This window comes from Triturus cristatus, chromosome 3_2 (assembly GCF_964204655.1).
Source record: "Triturus cristatus chromosome 3_2, aTriCri1.1, whole genome shotgun sequence".
Classification (NCBI taxonomy): domain Eukaryota; kingdom Metazoa; phylum Chordata; class Amphibia; order Caudata; family Salamandridae; genus Triturus; species Triturus cristatus.
Window position 1 is genome coordinate 1,023,731,288 of NC_140584.1, and position 13,781 is coordinate 1,023,745,068.

General features: G+C 44.0%; 1 protein-coding gene across 1 annotated transcript; it reads left to right on the top strand.

The window, feature by feature from the left end:
- The first annotated feature begins 4,115 nt into the window (after nucleotides 1-4,115).
- On the top strand, nucleotides 4,116-11,737 carry LOC146859016 (C-C motif chemokine 3-like 1). Its single transcript, XM_085646934.1, has 3 exons — nucleotides 4,116-4,464; nucleotides 5,583-5,697; nucleotides 11,069-11,737. The coding sequence occupies exons 1-3, from the start codon at nucleotides 4,302-4,304 to the stop codon at nucleotides 11,154-11,156; spliced, it is 366 nt and encodes a 121-aa protein (XP_085503060.1). The 5' UTR covers nucleotides 4,116-4,301; the 3' UTR covers nucleotides 11,157-11,737.
- Nucleotides 11,738-13,781: the final 2,044 nt, after the last annotated feature.

Below are 13,781 nucleotides of genomic sequence, written 5' to 3' on the forward strand. Positions count from 1 at the left end.
AAACTCAGTGAGATTCGGTGGCATTCCATGAACAGGCAGAAATAGGCATGTCACGCTGCTCGCGCTGATTTTTAGCGCTGGAAGCTCATAACACGCTGAAAAATCAGCGTGAGCGGCACCATGTGGTGCGCCAGAGGGCACTGTATCTCGAGTTGATTTTGCTCCTGCTTGAGTAAATTTCCTACTCGAACAGCAGCTTTCTGACCACGAACGGTCGCGACACCCGCACTGGGAGCCCTCCTAGCAACCGAAAATCACGCTAGGGGATGCCAAATCTCCATTGCATTTGACAATTTACCGTTGGCCAGCTGCGAGCAAGAAAATACACCGCAACACAGAGGTTGGTGGAATTTGGCCAGAACTCCGTGTTACAAGCGTGACACGGAGTGGACAAAATTCTGCCAACTTCGCAGGAAGAGCAGAATTTATAGCCCAATCCTATTCAGCAGCACAGCAGTCCTTCTTCCAGGCAGAGTATACACAGGTCCAGAAGTGTACTGAAGTGGTTGTGTCTGAGGCCCAGTATTTATAAACAGTTGTGCCTTTGTAGTGGGGAGAAGCTTCTAAAGATTTCCCTTTGAAGTCACCAGGCATCATGCCTCCCCTGTCCTGGCTCCAGACTAACTACAGGGGGTATGTATCCATTTTTGTGGAGGCAGGACACAGCCTATCCAAGTGTAAGTGGGGCTCCTCTCTCTTATCCTGCCAGCAATGGCCCATCCAGAAACATCTAGGCTCCCTATTGTTTATGGCTGTCTAGAAAAAATACCCAAAGTTCAACTGTCAGCTGCACCCAATCATGTGACCCAGGTACAGGCTACAGGCTCTAAATGGTTAAGGCAGGAAAATGCCAACTTTCTTAAAGTGACATTTTCAAAATTGTGATTTAAAATCCAACTTCACCATAAGTTAGGATTTTTCATTAAATTCCAAAGACACCAGACATGAACTGGTTACCTGCTGCCATTTGGAAATTACTGGTGATTCATATTAATAAGGCAACTTTAATGTTAGTCTATGGGAGAGGTAGGCTTTGCAGTACGGATAAATGACTCAAGAGGTTTTCTCTACCAGGACATGTAAAACTTAAAAGTACAGGGCCTACACTAAGGGTGAATTATATGTACTAAAAAGGAAGGCTTGGGTCTGTTAAGGGGTTTATTTTTGCTAGGTCAAAATAGCAGTTTTAAAACTGCAAGTACAGGCTGCAATGGCATGCTTGAGACATGCTCAAGGGGCTACGTAAGTTGGTGGCACAACCAGTGCTGCAAGCCCAATCTCAGCATTTAATTTACATGCCCTTGGTGCATGTAGGACCACTTTTCTAGGGACTTGCAGGCAAATTACATATGCTGATTGGGGATAAGCCAATTTTACCATGTTTAGATGAGAGAGAGCACAAACGCTTTAGAAATGGTTAGCAGTCGTAAAGTGCACAGAATCCTAAGGCCAGAAAAAATCAATTAAGCAAAAAAGGTGGAGGGTAGAGGCAAATGTTTGGAAATTACCCTACAGAGAGGGCCAGTTCCAACACGACCCCTTCCAACTTAAAGCCAGGAAAGATTAATCAATACCTTGATGGACTTCCTGGTTTAGGCAATAGAATGTGGACAGTCGCCCACTATGGCAGGGGAGCTCTGTTATTTCTACAACCTTCTGAACTCAGTTGGATCCCTCTGGTTACATTCTCCTGAGCCACCCTTGGGGAACCCTTTCCCTCAGCTGTGGGACCCACCTGTGCAGCACCTAACCTTAAATTGCTCACATATGCATCCCAGTAGGCAGACAGTATCATCATGGGTAACAAAGTGATGTGACCTATTCCACCTCCTGGATCAGACGTCAATCCCCAACCCAAGGGAATTTCTGCCCATAAGGACAGTAACCAGCATAGGCCTGTGTCATGCCCTGGACAAACTAACCTTTCCACTATCATGGTGTAGCTAGCCCTGGTGTCCCTCTGAGCAGTGACAGGAATCCCATTAATTTTCACATGGTGGAAATTATGACTCTCACCCTTTGAGTCTATCCCCCAGCTAAGGGAGATCATGACATGGTCTATCTATCACTTGCCCTTGAGGACTACTTACTCCTAGGTGACATTGGTCACCCCTGTTGAGATCCCACAGGACTAACAGAGTCCCCCTGCTTGTATCATAACCGTGAGCGCTCAAAGCAGAAAGGTCAGAAATGGGACGTCCTGGGCCAACACCCACCAGAACCAGTCCTCTGTTTCTCAGAAGGGGATGGGAGCCCTTTTCCCCCACCTTGCTCTGGGACTTGTCTGGGTCATCTTTAATCTCCCCCTCACTCTACTGGGGGGAACCTGAACTACCCTTCTCTGGGTCATTCCAGGTACCTTCTTGGACACTCTGGCACTGACCCAGAAGTCTGCCTCCTCAGCAAGCTTCTTGGGATGAGTCAGCTTGCTGTCCAGCAGGTGCTGGCACAGCTCTGTAAAACATGTACTGAGCATGTGCTCTCTCAATATCAGATTAAACAAAGCAGTAAAAAGACTCAACTTTGTTGCCCCGCACCCATTCATTCAGTTCCCCACTGGCATGATCAATACAACATGTTTTGTTTCAATTTACTATTTCAAGATGGCAGATGACCATTGTGGAGCAACAAATTGATTTTTTTTTTTAAAAGTGGCAAAACTGTTTTTTTAAAGAAAGGAGCAACCCAGCAGCAAATTGTAGCTGCTAATCTTCCAAGAATGTTTTTTTTAAAAATATGCAAAAGGAAGGTAGGACCAAAGGTGGATCTGGCGAGGAGGTGGGGAGTGGCAAGTAACCACAGATGAAGGGCTGAAGCACCAAGGGGCAACAGAGTAGCTGCCGGGTGATAACTAAAAAAAAGATTAAAAAGCTAAGTGGGACAGGGAGGGGTAAGCCCCTTGAGGTGGGTGGAACATGGAGAGGATTGAGGGACGGAGATGTGAAAGGAAAAGAAGCACACAGGAGACAGCAAGAAAACACATGCACTCTGATGAAAGGGCTGAAAGAAAAGGGGAGAAGCAGACAAAAAAGGTAAACAATGATAGCCAATGGGCTGACCATAAGCCCACTGTAAATATTGTCACTATCCACAATGTCTTTGTCAACAGACAGCTAAAAGTTGCTGCAAGGGAGACCTAAAAAAGGCTTACCCAGAGAATGACAAATACCAATCGGTGAGAAGATTGTAGCCAAACAAACATCTGGTAAGAAAATGGTATTTATTCAATTTTATTTAACAGTCATCAAGAATAAGCATTCTTAACTGCCCTTGTGTTTGAGCAGGCCTGGTCAGGCTGTGAAACATGCCTGCAGCTATAAGAGTGAACAGGTGATCCACTTGTTGGTTATAACAAGTGAACTTGTGTGTCTTGCCCAACCAACTGAACAAGGTCTTTGGAAGCAAGTCGTAGAAACGGTTTGTAACAAAAACAAAGGTGATATGTTTATGACTAATACCACTGGTGGCTTGGGAGCGTATTGTGTGCTGCATCTGTTCCAGAGTTGTGATGACTTTGCCTCGTGCTCAGGTGGAGATCTCTGCAGGTTGAGAATTGGACTGGTCTGTGCTCCACCGCTTGAGTCTTCGCCATTGAGGGTGGTGCATGGCTCAACCGTGACAGAGGCGACATTTACAAAACATTGATGGATGTGTCCTCTGGATGCCTGCGTTGATATTATCAATGCAACACAGAGTGAGCTACACTGAGGTAAGTGACAGCAACACTTGGCAATCCTGCAGGGTTTTAGAGCTGAAAAGAAGTGTTATGAGTATTACCACTATTTAGCTGATACTTTTATTATTATTAATATTATTACTTTTTACAATACTCTGAGGAAACCCAGGTTCTCTATAAACTTGGACCCTGTACATTATGAAGCAAACACATTCTAAGGAACAAAGCTCTCTCCAAACCATAGGATCCGGTGAGGTCAAGAAATCCACCCATGATACGGAGCAGAGCGGTCTTGGGACCACAGATTCTCCGACAGGGAAAGACCCAGATATCACGACTTCTGCATCTGGAGGCACCGAAACTCCACAAATAAGTGTGTTGCCTCGCCACTTCCTGTCCTTCTCTGGCTCTTCGCGTGGGTTTGCAGATTGAGTCCGACACTGGGTTGCTGAACAAGAGCCGCTGAAGTCGGATTTCCTGCATTGCTCAAGGTGCCAGTTTTAGCTCTCTCCGCTCTGCTGAGTCTGTACCATCACATCATTTGTGTGTTTGCACGCTTGAACCTTCCATTTCATCCCCCGTAAATTCCACCTCATCAGGGAACTCCAGATTTCTGTCCATAAATATGGGAGGATTGAACAGGGAGATCAGTCGGCCCAAAGCTCACTCCCTGACCCAGTTCTGCACAGTGATCCACAGCAGACCCAAAGCTGACATGAAGATCTCCCTGGCTGCTGCCTCTGTTCTCCTCCTGGCTGCCTTCTGCTCTGAGGTCCTGGCTGCTCCAAGTGAGTCCTGTTCCTGCCATGTTGATTTACTTATTTGTTTACTGATTTTTTAAATGAATAATGTTCTCGTGCATTGCTGCCTCACAGCATGTTGGCAAAAGGATGTGCAGTGGGAGGAGGATGGAGCAGAGAAAGAGTTAACAATTTATGGTTGTGATCTGTGGGTAAAGAACAACTCATGTCAGATACACTCAGCTCCAAGATCACAAACTTTCAGGCTATTGAGCTGCAGCTGGTGATCTACTGTTGCGAATGTTGCAGAAAGATTTAGAGGTTTTCCTTGATCAAGTTCATAGAAGGTGAACAATAATCCTGCTCACCCTTCCCTCTTCCGGGTCTCATGAGAAGGAGTGAGGATGCCCCTGCATCAGAAGGTAGTCCAAATGTGGTGCTTAATTTGTAAAAGAAAAAAAGCGCCAGGGCTCTTCTCAGAGGCCACTGCACCTTGCACCACACATTGCCTCAGCCATGTTGCCCATTGCAGTAACAACACAACTACTAACCATCACACGCCTACAAGTGTGAAAATTCAGACTATTTCAGGCCTCTAAAGCAATAATGGTCTGGGCAGCAGGTAATAGTCATTTTTAATATAGATTGAATTGATAATTACCTGCTGTTGTGGTCATCTCTAAATTATCCAGGCAGTGCCACAAAATGTCACAAGCGCCCAATTAAGCAATGGCCGAATGCATACGTTGTTAGCACGCACACAAGGGTTAACCTGTTCACTTGGTTATCAGTAACCCTGGAGCAAAGAAGAACATGACTGTGCTGAGTGTGCCGCAAGGGGTGAGGTGGAAGAGCCTGCTCCTGTGTCCATGCAAGGAGCTACTAAAATAAGAGAGTAGTGATGCATGGGTCCACTGCTGGACCGTGGGACAGGTGAAGTGGAGGGCAAGGCTAAACCAAGAGAACCGAAGAAAATACCCCAAGGGGTTATGACTGCTCCCTGCTCTACCTCTGCTTGTACGAGGACATCCTAAGGGTGAGAAAGGTGCCAGATTTTTTGCTGCACAAAAAGCATGAGATGAAAAGGGTCTCTGTGCCTATATCCTGGGCTTGCAACAAGTAGTAAAATGTCTTCCAAGACTCACATCCCTTTCCCTTTTCTTTAGTTGGTGCAGATGTTCCGACCTCCTGCTGCTTCTCCTACGCCTCCCGGAAGATCCCACAGAGCCACGTCCAGGATTATTTCTTCACCAGCAGCCAGTGCTCCATGCCAGCGGTGATGTAAGTTCCCTAGTTTTTGTTCATCATATGTTTTTCTCTCGCTCTGCTCTGCTCACTCTAGTTAGAGCCAAAGTTGCCACAATGTATTTTACCTGAACCTCCCTGTGAGACGTGGTTTAGATGCCCTGACATTTTCCTTTACAATTGGAAAGCCCTGGAACTACCTGAGTTGTATCACTTATCTGCTTCCAAACACTGGAATATTGATCCACAGCTCACTGCCTGCACCATCACCTTTCAATTAAGGGATAACCAGGCAACCTTACTAAAAACACTTCAGCTTTCCTGAGGTGAACCAGAAATGCAACGTTTTTATTGCATATTACACATTTCAAGATCAGTGAATTACACTCCACAAGCCCACCTAGCTCAGAGCAGAGTTACAAATGCAGACCACCGCGAGCTCACCAAACCTCAGGGCTAAATGATCCTTTCCTGGTGCAATTACAGCCCTGTATCCAGATGAGATTGGTTTTTACTTGGGGATCACGGCACATGTTTGGTGAGATTACTAATACTAGATGCCTCTTTTAAAATAGTAATTTGTATATTTACACAGCCATTTTTGTTTGTCTTGTTATTTTATTTTGCGCCAACATGCCTCTGTTCGCCCAATTCTGACAAGAGGATCTCCTTCCACTTTGTCCCCTGCTTGCAGCAAGCCTGGGGCCCCTTGACCTTGAGCTGGTGCCTCACAGAGTTCAAGGTCGAGGCCGGATGAAGTCTCATCCAATCTCAACAGGCCTCCATTTCTATAGTAAACATCCATCTGCTGCCTCCAGGTGGCCAGTATATAGAACTGCAGGCGCTCATCTTACCCTAGATCAGATACACTACAAAGTCACTTACTTACAAACCAGTGCTCATCAGTCAGACTTCAGACACCCACTCTTCTATAATCTTAAGCATTTCTAATGCGCAGCGGAGACTCCACAGACTCCATGGACTTGTGCAAACCTGCAAGAACAGGATACAGGAAATAAACTGTTCTACACTGTTATCAATCTATGGACTCTGACGCCACTGTAAGGAAAGTATGAATTACCTTATGAGCTTATGTATCATGGGCCTTGGCAAATGTGTGTCCAGGGGCCTTCTGGGGGCTGTGGGGCCTTCACGGCAGCTTAGAAAGTTCCCATCTGCCCGGCTTCTTCACAGAATTCACAGAAAGACTCAACCCTGAGACTGAACCTTCCCTGCAACCTGTCGGAGCAGCTGACCCGCTGTCACAGCCTCACAGGGTTAGTAGAGAGGAGCTCTTCTCTCTCAAGTCTCTCCTAGGCGAAAAGAAAACTTATTAACGCATATGTGCAACCATGCAGGGGAGCTGAGGCCTCTGTAGGACACCAGGACCCCTCCATAGAAGAGGACAGTCCTCGACAGGACAGTGCTAGGACATTGTCTAGTGTCACAGAAGAGGGATCCTGATATGGATCATGGAGTGGCCCTGAAGACACAGCAATGTTCACTGTTGTCATAACAGTGTGAAACAAAAGGCACAGATGCAGTAATCTCCAGTGTCATAGTACATGAGCTGGCACTGAGGACACTGTGACGTCATCAGATGTCATAGTGAAGTATTGAGTATAACATGATATTCTCTGATATCACGAGGGAGTCACACTGAGTATGCTATGATATTCTTTGAAGGAATAGTGTAGTGGAACTGAGTACACCGTGATAGTGCGGTGTCATAGTACAGTGGTGCAGAGATCATAATGGTAACCTCCGGTCTTGTAATGAAATCTCTGGTGTTGTAGGGGCGTGGCACTTGTATATAATGATATTCTCTGATGTCATGGAGAGTAACACTGAGTATACACTGATATACTTTGAGGCAAAAGTGACTGACACTGATACTGCAATGATAGTTTCTGATGTCATGGTTGGGTGGTGTGCAGGACTAAATGATATACTCAGTGTACAGTGATATAATCTGACGCAATATTAGAGTGGTGCAGAGAATACTGTGAAATTATCTGATATAATGGAGTGTTACTGAGGATACATTAATATTATTTTGTAATACCTGGGATTCTATATTCCCTATATAAACACCAGTCTCTAATTTCCTTATAATCGGTGACTTGTGACACACCATGTAATAATAAGTCCAGTAGTCGAGGAGTAGAATAAATGATGAACGTTTATTGATGAAGTTCTTCGATGTAGATAGGTATCAAGTATAGAGCCCATAAAGGATTAAATCCATGAAGGATTGAGCCCCACCAGCAGCAGCTTCCTTGCCGCTCAGCCCATACTCCCAACTGACGCTCCACAACCAGGCATCCCAACATTCCATTACCTCACCATGCACACCAACATTCCAAGGCACATCCACACTGGCTGAGCAGCTAGGGCAAAGAAGCAGGACAAATGCATTGCACTGGAAACAAGGTACAACACATCTTCCCCCTTATATAATAGCAACAAATAGATGAAACAAGAAGTAAGCATAGCACTATCAAAAGTAACATAGATGTGAACATGCTGCCAACAACGTAATGTTAACTAGACAGCACAAAGCATTTCATGGGGAAGGCAATAAATAAATACATAAGAATAAATTCAAATGAAACATTATAATAAGGAAGGAGAGGACAATGAAAAGATAAGTGAAAAGTGACATGACACTTATAAGGAAGAAGAAAAAATTCAAAGATAAGTGAATAGTGACATGACACACATCTTCTCTTTTACTGAGCAAAAACAGAACAAGAAAATGCAAGATATAACCCTGGTTTCAATAAAATATAAAGGCTGAAGGAGAACAGAAATTGCAAGGAAAACACTAAAATGAGGAAGAAAAAGTGAGAATAAGGCATAATTCTCAATATGAGCACAGCAATACAAACACAAGCAGAAATGCGAACACAGGACAAAACGTCCAGGGTACACCAGTACACACCAGTTGGCCAGACAAGCATGTAGATGGTAAACAGCAAACACCAAAATGAAAAGTAAAGAACTGTAAAATAAAGAATCATGCAGGGAAAACGCAGGTGACGAGTTCACACAAAAAGGATTGCACAGGAGGAAAGTCACATAGCCTAAGGCTATTAAAAAGCATACCTTAATAAGTAAAAGTTCCCTTAACTAAACTTGTAACAAAGTACTGTCATGTAAAATATCATGCATGAAAAAGGTAGGTGACGTGGAAAGTCACGTAGCCAAAAGACTATAATAAATTATACCTCAAACAGAGAAGAATCTCATATGGAAATACTGTAAATAAATTACTGAAAAGTAAATTAACATGTAGGAACAATGTAATATATAGGACCATCACACGGTACAATGCAATATGTAAAAACAGCAGAACTGGGTGTGGTGGCAGATACCACACGGTACAATGCAACATGTAGGAAATCAGAATGGGACTTAGAGACTTGACTTGCCCCAAAAGGTACTCGCCAACGTGCAGGGCGGCGAAAGGATAATCGTGAAAGCCCTGAAAAATATCATGAACAAGTATGAAGGAGCACATGATGTACTTATGTAAGAATAAACTGCACAGAATATCAGCCTATATATAAATGTCATAATGAAGCAACAAGAAAACAATGGAGAAGAATAAAACTAACGCATAGATGACTCCTTGTAGGGCAGCAGGAAGTGTTAATATACAAGATGGCATGTAAGCAGATAACAAAGTCACAATAGAGAAATGAAAGTCCAGTTCTTTAATTGTGCCAATTGGATACGTTGAAAAAGGCATGAGTTTCATTATGCAAAGTTCCATTAACAGCAAACCTCACGCGATACTGGAATTTACACAATGATACAGGAGATCCTCGTGATGATAAACATAACCAAGATCATTTGGCAGAACAGTACCTGTAATGAAGCATAAGGATCCTCTGGACTGATCCAATGTCCTTGTGTCGAGAAAAGAACGCTGATGCTGATAGGGCCCAACAGGGAGGCAGTGCACTGATAATGGTCCAGCAGGGAAGCAGTGCTGGAAAACTCCTACGATGTCTCAAAACTTCATTGAGGCACCTGAAAACAACATGGTTGGCAGAGCGCGTAAATTGTTGAAAGTCAAATGCGCATGCGCGGGCGCCCGCGCATTGGCATTTGTGAGGAAAAAGTTAGCGAGGAAGCAGGAAGAGGGAGCCCCGGGACGCCGCAGCTCAGGTAAGTAATTTTCTTTACTTTTAAGGTTGTAAGTAATTTTAAAATGAGAGCGGGAGGGAGGCGGGCGGCGCGTAGTGGGGCTATGCGAAGTGTGCGGGTGCGCGTAGATTTGGGCCCACTCTGTGATGCTCCGCGTAGCCCCACTACGCCCAGGGTTAGTCACAATGCTTGCTGCCAGAGCCAGCAGCTGAGGTGAAAGGCAGGTTGGACACGGAGCATAACTGAAGCAGCTGTTTAAGGCAACAAAAACAGAATTTTGTTTTTTTCCTTCTGCTCTATTTTTCTATCTTACAATGGCAAGCAGAGAGAACATGTTTATTTTTGTACTCTTTAGATAGAGAAAGCTAGTATCTTTCTGAATGTATCTACATATTCCAAGCCACTGCAACTTATTTGGTTTTTAAACTGACCTGGACTGAACTGTTTCTAATATCTGTTTGCAAGAAATATCTAACAGGTTTTTGAGGTGTTTAATTTTGCACTTGAGGTTTTAATTTCATTCTTCATGTTTGAAACATGAACTCTCTTTCATATGAAAGAGCTAAGCACCAACGATTTAAGTGGTTGTGGGAAAGGTGATGGTGTGTACATGTATTATATGGAATAAAGTACCCTCTGGCATTCATGACAAGATTATTGCAAGTCACCTCAGAGTTCCATCACCTTATAAAGTGACTAAGCTAATGGCCTAATTCCTATATATGGTTAAGGAATTCCTCGTAACTTGTAATATCTTTCTAATGTGATGCAGGGGGTACTTTATCCCTTATATCTTATGTCACGGTGTGGTAATGGGGGTTTTATGCTTTGCTCTGATGTAATTGTGAAGTGGTACTCAGTATACAATGATATTTTCTGATGTCCTAGTGGTGTGATGCTGAATGTGCTATGAGGTAACCTGCTGCAATAATGGAGTGATACAGAGGATACAGTAATATTATCTGACATCATTGAGGAGTGTTGCTGAGGATACAGAGGTATCTAATGTCATAGTGGAGTGGTAATGAGGGTTGTGTGATATTATCTGATGCAATAGTGGAGTAGTACTCTGTGTACAGTGATATTACGTGATGTCATAGTGGGCTGGCACTGAGAATAAAGTGGTATTCTCAGAGATTATATGATGGTGAGATTAAGGCTATTGTCTAAAGTCCTAACAAGTTTTTGTTTTTTATTTTGTGCAGCCATTTCACTGCCCATGAATCACACAACTCCTTTTCTTACCCCATAGATTCATCACCAGAAGAGGCCGGCAGCTGTGTGCTGACCCAGAAAATACCTGGGTCCAGGACTACGTCAATCACTTGGAACTGAGCTGAGACTCTGTGACAGCCTTTGTCAGTGATCATCTACCAGCAACAGTTAGTTAGATTAGTGTGTATCGTACTATGATATATTTAACCATGTGATGACATCACTTCATGCTGGAAAAAAAACCTCATTGACATTACTTTCTACTGAGAACACCAAGCACCAGATTGGCTACTGAAATATGACTTCACAAATATTACCCATTATTAATATGCACCTTTGTATATTTTGTGTTTGGAACGGAGATTGTTTGAGTTATAAATATATATAAAATGTTTGTGAATATTCCTGCACTTTCAATAATGGTTTATGTTAATATGTGTAAAGTAAATGCTGTATTTGTGGTAGGTGAAAATTGTAATTATATTTAAGTTATAAGTATTTATAGAATATTTGTGGAAATCCTTAATATGTTCCAATGATGAGCTGACATCTATTCTTTATATGTGAATACTGTAGTGGACATTCCAATAAACTGCCAAATCCTGCTGTGAATTACATTTCAGGAACATTTTTGGCAGGATCAAATTCAAAGTATTTTCACTTTTCTTATTTTTGTACCTTGGAGATAATAAATGTTTTTATGCACAGACCTTTGTGTTTTGGTTCATGAAATAATGGTTTTCACATAACATGTCCTCTTCTCCTGCATTCACCCTGACTGCCCATTACCCAGACAAAAAAAACTTTAGGGATGTAATATAGATGAGTCTCACTGTCTCTGTTTGGGCACTCCTACAGATAATGCACTGGCCCTGCTGCTGCCCAGTGGCAGCGTTTTAGTGAACCCGTCTGCAGAGAGATGTCTGAGGGTTCATGTGACCCTCTTTTCCCATTTCAGATGGCACCCTTGGCAGGAACACTGATTGTGCACTACGTCTTTGTGTCACCCTTATGGTCAGTTTTCCTGTGCACCCATGTCTATAATACAGCATTGGCATTGAGGCAAAGTGTTCAATATCTTCAAGGTGCATGTAAACAATCATATTCATGATGAGTAATCTAGAACAATATATGCTGATTTGCATTTTCACATTTTAAAGTGATATTGGTATCTTTGTCACAAATTTGTGCCGTAAATCTGATGCAGTACATTATACAGAATTCCTAACGTATATCAGTGAATTAATGCTGATTAAATTTCATTCATTCAAACAAAATTAAATCACCTATGCAAATCAACATAACTTTTGTAAATCAACCAGAACATAACTCCTATGGCTCGGTTGATGCCCAGCGATACTCAGCATGAATGAGGCCGCCATTTTGAAATGTCGATATTTTGATAAAAGGAGCAACTATTCAGCTAGTAGTACGTTCAATACATGTGTATTTCTGAATATGTGCTATGTAAATTAATATTCAACACTCTTGCTCATGTAGCGCTCCTCAATGTAAATAACCCTTAGTTCCATACACAAACTATGACTGAACATGTCCGATGTGGGTAAATCTTGCTTAATAGATTCAAGCCTCCTAAATGGATAAAAAACAACCAGTGAAATAGCATCCGATAAAATAAAATGATAATAATGATAATTATAACCTAGAACCTTAGCAAGGAGCAAATTAAGTTTAAATTCCACCTTAACGTGTTGCTGTGCCTAGTATCGCCATTGGCACCCCTCAGTCCCCCCTCCAACAAAATACATCACCCAATAATAACACACACACAAATTGTTTGATTGGCTAACAAATGCTGCAGGTTTCTTACATACACCGTTATGTAATAGGTGGGTTATCTCACGGGCGATCCAAGGGCAGGCAACCAACTGGGCCGCCTGCCCGCGGGCAGCACTGGGGCGAACCCCGCCTTTACTGCCATCCAAGTGATTCTCTTACAGGATCACGTGACTGTTGGTAACTTCTACTCACGCCCCTTCCCGGGGCGGAGCGTCGCATAGCAAACCCCCAGTTGTTCTGGCCCACAACCGCCCGAAGGACTAGCGGGGTGCCGACACGGCTTCCAGGACACTCCCATGAGGCTCCTCGGATTTGGCTCTGGCACCCCCTATGGTGCCGCGCAGAGGTACCCTTGGTACCGGCCTGCTTTCAGATCGCCCTGTAACTCCACCTGCAACGAAAAAGGAAACATTACAATATTCTCACCCCAACCTGCCATCACCACGCCGGGTAAGCCGTAGTGAGGGATGAGGCGTGCAAGGCGAACAAGAGGTCGCCAGCATGGTGGGGGATGGCTATATAGCCTCTCCCTTCGCACAAAGGAGACCCGGAAGTGACGCCCCTCGCGTCACTTCCAGGCAGGAAAGAGGAGGGGGACACCGGCCGGAGTCCCTGCCCCCAGGAAGGGGGGGCGGGGAGGGGTGACCGGTTCCCAGGCGACACTAGGGCGCCGACCGCTCTAGTGGCCGCCTGTGGGGGCCGCGGTCAGCGGCATAGTATCGCCATTGGCACCCCTCAGTTCCCCCCCAACAAAATACATTACCCAATAATAACACACACACAAACTGTTTGATTGGGTAACAAATGCTGCAGGTTTATTACATACACCATTATGTATTAGGTGGGTTATCTTACGGGCGATCCAAGGGCAGGCAACCAACTGAGCCACCTGCCCGCCTGATGAGCCGGGCAGCACTGGGGCGAACCCCGCCTTTGCTGCCGTCCAAGTG